Source organism: Gossypium hirsutum, chromosome A05 (genome assembly GCF_007990345.1).
Source record: "Gossypium hirsutum isolate 1008001.06 chromosome A05, Gossypium_hirsutum_v2.1, whole genome shotgun sequence".
Lineage (NCBI taxonomy): Eukaryota > Viridiplantae > Streptophyta > Magnoliopsida > Malvales > Malvaceae > Gossypium > Gossypium hirsutum.
The window spans coordinates 14,540,847-14,550,061 of record NC_053428.1 but is presented as its reverse complement, the minus strand read 5'-3'; the positions used below and the strand labels follow the sequence as shown (position 1 = coordinate 14,550,061).

The 9,215-nt window shown below is 34.0% G+C and overlaps 1 protein-coding gene across 1 annotated transcript; it reads left to right on the top strand.

Annotated features, from left to right (window-relative positions):
• The first annotated feature begins 4,394 nt into the window (after nt 1-4,394).
• Nucleotides 4,395-6,855, top strand: LOC107943418 (prefoldin subunit 6). Its single transcript, XM_016877173.2, has 5 exons — nt 4,395-4,564; nt 4,693-4,763; nt 4,875-4,999; nt 5,573-5,633; nt 6,565-6,855. Exons 1-5 carry the CDS (start codon nt 4,483-4,485, stop codon nt 6,619-6,621), a joined length of 396 nt encoding a protein of 131 aa, XP_016732662.1. The 5' UTR covers nt 4,395-4,482; the 3' UTR covers nt 6,622-6,855.
• The last annotated feature ends 2,360 nt before the right edge of the window (nt 6,856-9,215 follow it).

The following is a 9,215-nucleotide window of genomic DNA, read 5'->3' as shown; positions in this document are numbered from 1 at the left end:
GAGGTTTTAGGTGTCCTGCAATTATATTTAGTTGTCGATTAAATTTGAATCACTTTTTACGATGATCAGCCAATGAGACATTTGTTCTTGTCGGCGGTAATAAGAGTTTGAGTTTTTGAAGTGTTATAATTTGAAATTTAGCTTTTTAAACTTTTGTTAATTTGGTGATTTTAGTTAAATTTAATTCTTAATATTTTAAAAAGAGTTATATGAAATTTTTTTTAAAAGTTGAAATAATGTTTTTTAATAAGAATATTAAGAGTTTATATACAATCCATGTGTACTTTAATTTATTTATTTATTTTAAATTTGTATCAATTTGAGTTTAGATACAATTTATGTGTACTCTAGTTTTTTTTTTTTTTAAATTTGTATGAATTTTTTTACATATTTTTAATTTTTAAATTATTTGTTGACATGATATAAAAAAACAAATGATTTTAAGTTAGCATGATGTGGACATAGACTGTAATGTGAACTGCCACGTCAACAATGATAAAATTAATGCTTTAATCACTATTTTCGTTCAAAACGATTTGACTCTTTTTAAAAAGTTAAGGATCAAATTTAGCTAATAATAATGTTTAAATTGATAGAATATGTAAACATTGAGAGTCAAACTTATCATTATGCATTTTGGAATTTGAGCCTTTAAATTCAAATATACATAGATATTTTTATATTAATTATGAATTTAAGTTTCGCTATATATATATCATGTTAAGATGTATTTTAATTTTTAATTTTGTTATGTTTTTTATTAGTTGTTTCTAATTATAATTACTCAAATATGCATTATTTATGATTGTAATTTCACTGTACTTGTAAAGTACCTTAAAAACCCCTTTTGAGCATTATCAATTCAACAATGTAAACCAACAAGGTATTGATTAAAATGGCAAGGTTTGAAGCCTTGAAAATTTTAATGTCCTAGGTTTTACTTCCATCATGAGTAAATACTATGTTTTGATTCTCTCTATATATTATAGCCATAAGTTTAACCATATGTAAGTCTTGTCCAAATTTATTTCAGACTTAGATTTAAGAGAAATTATTATATAAACCCTTCCCACCACATAAGACATGAATTTAACCAATAAAATTATAACATGTCAATATTTATTTCCACATCAGCTACCAATATCAACTACATCTCTTTCCTACTCCTTCAATACTGCACTAGTCTTTTATGGACCAAAACACTTTCCCAAACAATGAAGAAGGAAAAGCTTGCTCAAATTTACTGTTTTGATAAATAGAAAATGAAAACCATTGACACTAAAGTTGTTGAGAAGATTTCATGAGTTTAGCTGTATGTTAGATAAGTCCTGAAGAATATGAAAACCTTAAGTTTTGACAAGAAACTGATGTATCCGAGATCCTTTAGAACTTTAATGACTAATTCTTCTGATCCTTTCATAACTCCTATGCAAAGCAAAGGGCGGAATAGTTCACAGTCGTCGAGGGTTTTGACGGCACAGATACTAGTTGACTAGAAGTACTTTCTCTAGAATCAATGAGACAACTAACACACACGCCTTAGAAAAAAAGATGGATCAACTAACACAGAATCATGAGACAACTCCACTTCCTGGGTCGTCAAAGCATTAAAATGCCAACAGATCAATTGGTTCCTTGGACTGATTTACAGTAGTTTCAATTGAAAATATTTTCGTCGATTTACCCTTCAATTGCCATGTTCAAGACAGAAACTTCATTGAATCTTTTTGCGAATGCTATATACATAATTAACTGTCCAGGTTCGGGTAATTCAAGCGTTGTCCTTATTTGGACTTCTCAGTATGATGCTTTGTTAATTTTGTTCACTCTATTGTTTCCATTTTTTTAAAATTTTATGTAAAAGTTAGTGTTTTTTTTTATGGAAAAAGCTATTAGATTTGTCGTAATGGTTTATATTTTCTTTAATTTTGTTTCAATGAACATCACCTTCATATATGATGTGTGTATTTTATAAGCAACAGTAAAAGAGGGGAAACCTGATCATGATTTCAGAGTGACACAGGGCACAATGGTGAATTTTTTTATTACATTAGCGTAAGAAGTTATTGTTGCAAATATGGTGCAGTGGAGTCAGAGGATTAGGGAAGAGATGCAGTTGATATTTGTAGCTGACATGGAAAAATAATCCAGACATGAAAAAAATTAATGATCTGTTATGATTTTATTGGTCCAATTGTACTTTATATTGTTTATAATTATAATTATTCATGTATCATTATTTATTAAAAAATATAAATATTATATTAATTGTTGACCTAAAAAGATTTTTATTGATTGCTCAGTTAAAGACTTCGTTTTTTCTTCTCTCTTGACTTAACCTAAAGATTTTATCAATGAAAGTCCCTCATTCCTCAGCTCTTTCCTTTTCTTCCAACCTTACCTCTTTTATCTTTTCTTTCCTCCCTTTTATCCACTCTTTCACCATTTTCCAAGCTTCAAAATCGGATAGGTGGTTGAACTGGTTAGGCCATTAGTTCAGTCTAGAGGTGTGCATGGGCCGGGCTACCCGGCCTGGCCCGGCCTGAAGGCCCGCCCGAAATGTGAGAGGGTTTGGGCAAAAATATAGGCTCAAAAAATGGGCTTGGAAAAAAAATAAGGCCCGTTTAAAAAATGGGTCTGGCCTCGGGTAAGGTATTTTTAGCCCGGGCCCAGCCCGGCCCAAACTCACTAAAGGACAAAAAAATCTGCATATATATTTTTTATTTTTGAATGTTATTTTCTTGTTGTTTTCTCCATATTTTGCTACCATTTTACTATTATGTTGCTATTATTTTGTTGTTATTGTTTGAATATTGTATAAAATTTATTTTATTGTTAATTTTCTTATTATTTTAAAGGCATTTGTTAAATTTTTTTTATTATTTTAGAAGCATTTGCTTGTTAAGTTGCATTTATCTTAGTGTTATTTAAGTCTACATATTTTTCAAAATTTATTTTCAATTTGTCGGGAAATATTTATTTTGATATTTTTAGTATTTTTGATATATTATATATATTTAAAAATAATAAAAAAAATATAAAAAATTAATACGGGCGGGCCGGGACCGGGTTTTAGTATTTTTATCCGGGTTGGGCTTGGGCAAAATTTTATGCCCATTTTTTGGGCCCGGCCCGGCCCGAGCCCAATAAATGAGCATGATTTTTTAGTTGAGCCCGACCCGAACCCGGCCCAGCCCTGTCCATGAACACCTCTAGTTCAGTCCTTCTGGTTTGATTAAATAAATCATTAAAAATTAATACAAAATTAAAAATTCGGTTCAATTGGTCTATATTGATTCTCGAATCAACAAATTCAAATCCTCTCTTTAGACTAGTATCCCGTCTAATTTCCGATCCAATTAGTTTGACCAGATTGATCCAACCATGTTCAAATAACCTAACCATTTCCCCAATTTGAGTAAACCTTTAATTTCCTTAGCCATATTTAAGTCACACCTCCTTAAGGCCGAATAGTGTGGTTTTTTTATTCGCTCATAGTTATTGGTTTTTTGTCGAAGGGAGATTTGGACCTGATCTAGTTCATCAATGACTTTGAGCTCAAATCCAAGATCCAGTTGAGGTTGGTTTAAATCAACTCCATCATAGCTTTGAGCAACCTTCGAATGTGTTTGGCGTTGGTTCTTGGTTCTACTTGGGTTGTGCCCCCCTCGGAGGCTACAACGTAAGCCTTTGCGAAGAGACTAGGCTTCTTGTTTAGCCGAGTTCCCTCACCTTTAAAGTCTCTTGTTATATAGAGTTATTTTTTTAGTTCTAAGCTTGTCATGGTGGCATGAATGCCTCAGCTTAAATCATGCTTTTATCTTTTGAATTGTGCTCATTTTTGCATTTGGGTATCTATTTTTTTGTCTCATTTTAGTATATAAACTATTATTTTCATCTTAATTTACTCATAAATAAAAAAAATTATTGGTAGAAATGTGACATATGACAATTCTTATTTGGTATTGACAAATTTTTGAGTAAAATGAAACAAAAATGATAGTTGAGTTATCTAAATGGGACAAAAAGTTAAAATACCAAAATGAAAAAAAAAATAATTTAGAGGTTAAATCATTACAAAAATTTTAAAAATATATAATTTAATAATTTAAATGAAAATTTTTAGAATAATTTATTGACCATTTTGTAACTTTTTAAGATTAAATGACAAAACATATAACTTGTGACAATTGTTAATTTTTGGAGCAAGATGTTTAAAGATTTTTACCAACTAGTTCAAAAGAAATATTTCCCTAATTAACACATCTGATCAAGTTAGATACAAAAATATACAGTCACCCAAAAACAACAACAACAATATATCATAATTGGATTCAGGCATCATTGTTAGAGATTAAACAGTGTAATCCAGGTCCGGCCCAAATAATTACAGTAAAAATAGGCCTTTGAATAATACCGTACGGTTTCTCTCCGTCAAAGCGCGTCAGCTAGAGCCCAGGATAACAAGGCTGCGGAAGAACAATGAGTTCCTCCTCTACAGCTCTTCGAGAACTGCAGCGGGACCTCGAAAACAAAGCCAACGATCTTAGCAAGCTCCAGAAAGGCAAGACAAACGAGACCCATTCTCAGCTTCTTCTCTTTTTTTTTCTTTATTTCCTATTTGCTTTCAAATATTACGATTGAGAAGCCCTATAGTTTTATTTATGTATTCGTTGAATGGCCTCTCGCCAGATATAGCCAAGAACCATCAAGTCAGGAAGAAGTACACTATTCAGTTAGGAGAGAACGAGCTAGTCCTAAAGGTTTCCTTGGGTTTTCGTTATTTTGCTGATTGAATTGATTGATTAATTATTTAGCTTTCAAATGATTTTTGATGATTATTTGTTCTTTTGCTGGAAAAAAAATGTTATTAGGAGTTGGATTTGTTAAACGAGGATGCAAATGTGTATAAGTTGATAGGTCTAGTGCTTGTGAAACAAGATTTAGCGGAGGCTAACGCCAACGTTCGTAAGAGAATTGAGTACATCTCTGCTGAATTGTACGCTTCCTTTCACATTTTATCTTTTGTCTTTGCTTTTGTTGCTAAAAAATATTACGGATGGTTTCTATTGGTCTTGTATAAGAATCATTGATAGTATTATTTTGCCCGGACATTTTGAGGCAATGTTAAGCACTATGATTCAGATACAAAGTCGGGGTTAGGGTGGTGTTCGGATTATGAGTTTTTACTGTAAATGAGTGGGTTTTCAAATGTGGTTTCCAAACCTGAATTTTGCGACCCAACTAAAATTCCAAATTAAGCTAAGTTGGTTTCATTTTAAGTAATATCTCATTCCATGCGGATATATTCCCATAATAACATGTTTGTCTGGGGTTCAGTATTAAAAGTCGATTTCTTATTTATTTGAAAGTAGAGGGTATGCTTTTCCCTGATCCTTCTAGAGTTGTAACCAGATGTACTTCCTCTGTTACTTTTTTCTTTTGACATGCTTAAGCAGTAACCTTGTATCTGCATTTTTTTGTTAATTCTGCAATGTGCATCATGTGATATTGTAATTATCATTCTATAGTTGCATGTGTATGAACTTTAAGACTTTATTTCTGTCAACAGGAAGCGACTTGATGGATCTCTTCAAGATTTGGAAGAGAAACAACACAGCAAAAGAGAAGCGGTTGGTTTTCTTTTTCTTAAAGTGCTTTACTTGTGCTGTTTTGATGCCTATATAAATTGTCTCTATTTGACTCTAAACAACACTGGCACAACATGTTTATGAATTGTGAAAGAATTCTATTATGTTTAGTTAAACAAATGAAGGCTGTTAGATAATCATTCAGAGGCATGATTATTTATGACATGAAAATTTTGACGTGAGACTAAGATTGATTGTTAGTATGGTTCAAAAGCATTAAGCAAGGTTTGTTTTATCCTGCTTGCTACTAAATCCTTGTTACAAGGGTTTTTGGGTCTTGATGAGTACCTGAAATAGGTGATATCATTGGGGTGCTAATTTGCTAATACTCTGTATGTCTACTTTTGGGTCCTAGCTTGCAGTATTTACTTAGTTGGCTTTGCCTGATTCATCAAGGTCCAATTTCATTTAAATTTGTTCTTATTTTAAACTTCTGTGTTGTTTACAAATTTGTTGGTTTGCCTTTTGCATTCCACAGACTTAGCTGTTAACATCTCGGATTAAATTTCTTTTTTATTTTTTCTCTAAAATACCATGGCCATTTTACAAACTGCTTTTTACATGGATGCATCTTGCTGTTTGGCTTTTATGAAAGTTGCCTACTTGCCTCCTGGTAAACTAGAATACAACAATCATATAAGTTCCTGTTAAATCCACAAGATATGAAATCAAATTGTGTTTTGGTATACTAGAAAATGTCTTTTTCCTTTTAAGTTGAACTCTAAGAAAATGTAATTAGATTTATAAGCCATATTTTCTTTGCGCTCTTTTCTACCCCCTCTCATGCAACGTTTCTAATTTATATTTTGCAAAAAGTTGCATCATGAGTATGCATTTCTTGCTAAGCCTAACAAATGCTAGTATTGAGTAAAAGCAAAAATTGAATTTGATCCATTGGCTTTGTATGCACTAGATATTGAAGGTGCAGCAGAGGATTCAATCTCATCAAGCCGGAAAAGCCAAGGCTTAGCCCATCTTCATATGTTTTGCCCTGGTGAACATTATCATTCTAGTGGCATGATATTCTATGACCCATAGTTGTAAATCATGATTGGATGCCTTGGTTGGAGCTGTAATCGAGTGTTCTTGAACCATAGTTGTAAAAGTTACAGTGTGTGGTTGCCTCTTTAACTATGGTCCTTAACAGTCATGGCAAGATCAGAAGCTGTTCTAAGCAATGCATTTTCTGCCTTATTGGTTTGAATTTTTACTCCATTCATATTTTTCTAATATTATCAACCGCGCCCTCTGCTCTTTCCCATTACCCAACAAATGTTGATATGTTAATCCAGCAGGAATTATTGATGGGGTCTTTTTAGCGTAGCCAGATTTTTGCTTACAAAAATAACAAGGCTTGGTAGCCTGAAAGGGCCCAGGGTAAATGTTATAAGAAGCAGATGGATTCAAATAGCTCCATGTTCAATTCATACATGAACTAAAACTTTAAAAATAAAACGAATAGATTTGCTAATACTTATTTATTGGGTTAAAAGAGGACAAAAGAAATTTCAAGCTTGTTGATGGCTTCTTTTGAGTGCTTGTATGCATTAAGTTTTAGAAGCATCTTTATCCATAAATAATGATGGATTTATAATTCGATTTTCTTTCCTTAGAAAAGAGATTTCTAATTTCTAGGTAAAATCGAATGAAATTATGAGAACTTAATGATATCATTTTAATTCCTTAAATGAAAGTAAAAAAATAAACTTCTTTTTCCGTCTTCAAGTTCCTAAACTATTCTATCACATTTTGCATTTTCGAGAGAGGTAGTTTGTTGCTGGGGTCGGGCAGCAACTTAAGGCTACCTTTCCCCTCTCCGTCTCCTTCCTTGCCTTTTTTCTCCCCCTCTTGCCCTTGTCCTTTTCTTCCATCGCCTCTCAAGCTCACGACAGACTTAGCTCCGGTCACCATGGGCTCTTTTCCTCCCCCTTTCTACTATTTTCTCCTATCCGTTTTTATGTTATGGTTTGCTTTTGTTTTACTTGAGGTTCAGTTGCGTGCTGCATTCTAGCGATACCAACGTTTGGTTTGATGGGCTCTTCCGGAGGGGGTGTTTGGCCTCTGTATCGGGTGATTTTCATCACCCCTAGTACTTCGAGTTCGCAGAGCAATTCTAAGGTGTATGACTCCGTCAGAAAGCTTTTGTGGTTGGATTTGTTGGGAAGAAACCGAACAACCGAAACAAAGTAAAAGCACAACCGGTGTTCTTTCTCTCCTTATAACTTCTGTCAAAAATTATGGCAAGCACAATAGCACAAGATATGTTCTCTAGCAACCTTAATCAACCACAAATCAACTAATGCAACCACAACAAAAATAAATAGAGACACCGGTATTTTTACGTGGAAAACCCCTTTAAATCAAGGGTAAAAACCACGGGACTTTAGAGTCCGATAAAGAGCTCTACTATCATCAAATGTTCGACTACAAGATCACAATATCAAGCCTACAACAAGCATTCAACTCCGACAAGGCTAACAATATGTAATCTTTAGCAAAAGAGAGAAAAATGAGAGAATATCACCAAAAACGTAGCTGCTGAAAAATGGGTATTTCCGACGCTACAAGTCTCGGATGAAAAATCCGACCGTACAAAGTCAAAAACACCTTATCACCTAGCTGCTGTCCAAAATCAGCTCAATCGAACCACGGATGGACCTTCGATCGAGGAGTTGATCACTGCTGCACCAAGCTTGAAAAACTGATTTTTTTTTCTATTCTCTCTTTTTCTCCAACGAGCTTCAATCTCACTCTCTGTTTCTCTCTGGATGTAATTGAGAATTTTGCTCTCAATTAAGAATGCTGCCCACTCCCACGTTAAAAGACCAAAAAATTGGCTTTTGACAAAATCAATAAAGAAGGCAAAACATTGTGGCAGAAAATATGGGTTTCCCACATAGTGGGACCCATAACCAACAAATCTCCCCCTCCAACTATGTGGGGAATGCCTCCATGCCGGAGGTCAAACAACATGCTTCAAACTTTCCTCTTGGTAAGGCCTTCGTCAACATATCAGCACCATTATCATTAGTGTGTATCTTCTCAAGCTCTAACAGCTTAGCTTTAAGAACATCTCGTATCCAATGGTACCTCACATCAATATGCTTAGATCTAGCATGAAAAGTTGAGTTCTTACCAAGATGAATAGCACTCTGGCTATCACAGTACAGGACATACTTCTCCTGAGTAAAACCAAACTCATGCACAAACTTCTTCATCCAAAGCATCTCCTTACACGCTTCGGTTGTTGCAATGAACTCTGATTCGGTGGTGGACAATGCAACACACTTTTGCAGTCTCGATTGCCATGCCACAGCTCCCCCTGCATAAGTGATTAAGTAACCTGAAGTAGATCTCCTCGAGTCAATGTCTCCGGCCATGTCTGAATCTGTATACCCAACAAGAACAGGTTTCTCATTGCCGAAACAAAGTTTCATGTTGGAAGTGCCACGAAGATATCTCATAATCCACTTCACTGCATTCCAATGCTCTCTGCCTGGATTAGAAAGAAACCGACTAACTGTACCAACGGCATAAGCCAAGTCTGGTCTCATGCAAACCATT

What these genes read in the sequence shown, in the direction of transcription:
- LOC107943418 (XM_016877173.2), top strand. Translation starts at nt 4,483, where the DNA reads ATGAGTTCCTCCTCTACAGCTCTTCGAGAACTGCAGCGGGACCTCGAA. An exon ending in AGAACGAGCTAGTCCTAAAG is followed by an intron (nt 4,764 to 4,874) that starts GTTTCCTTGGGT and finishes AAATGTTATTAG; the next exon opens with GAGTTGGATTTGTTAAACGA. An exon ending in AACACAGCAAAAGAGAAGCG is followed by an intron (nt 5,634 to 6,564) that starts GTTGGTTTTCTT and finishes TGTATGCACTAG; the next exon opens with ATATTGAAGGTGCAGCAGAG.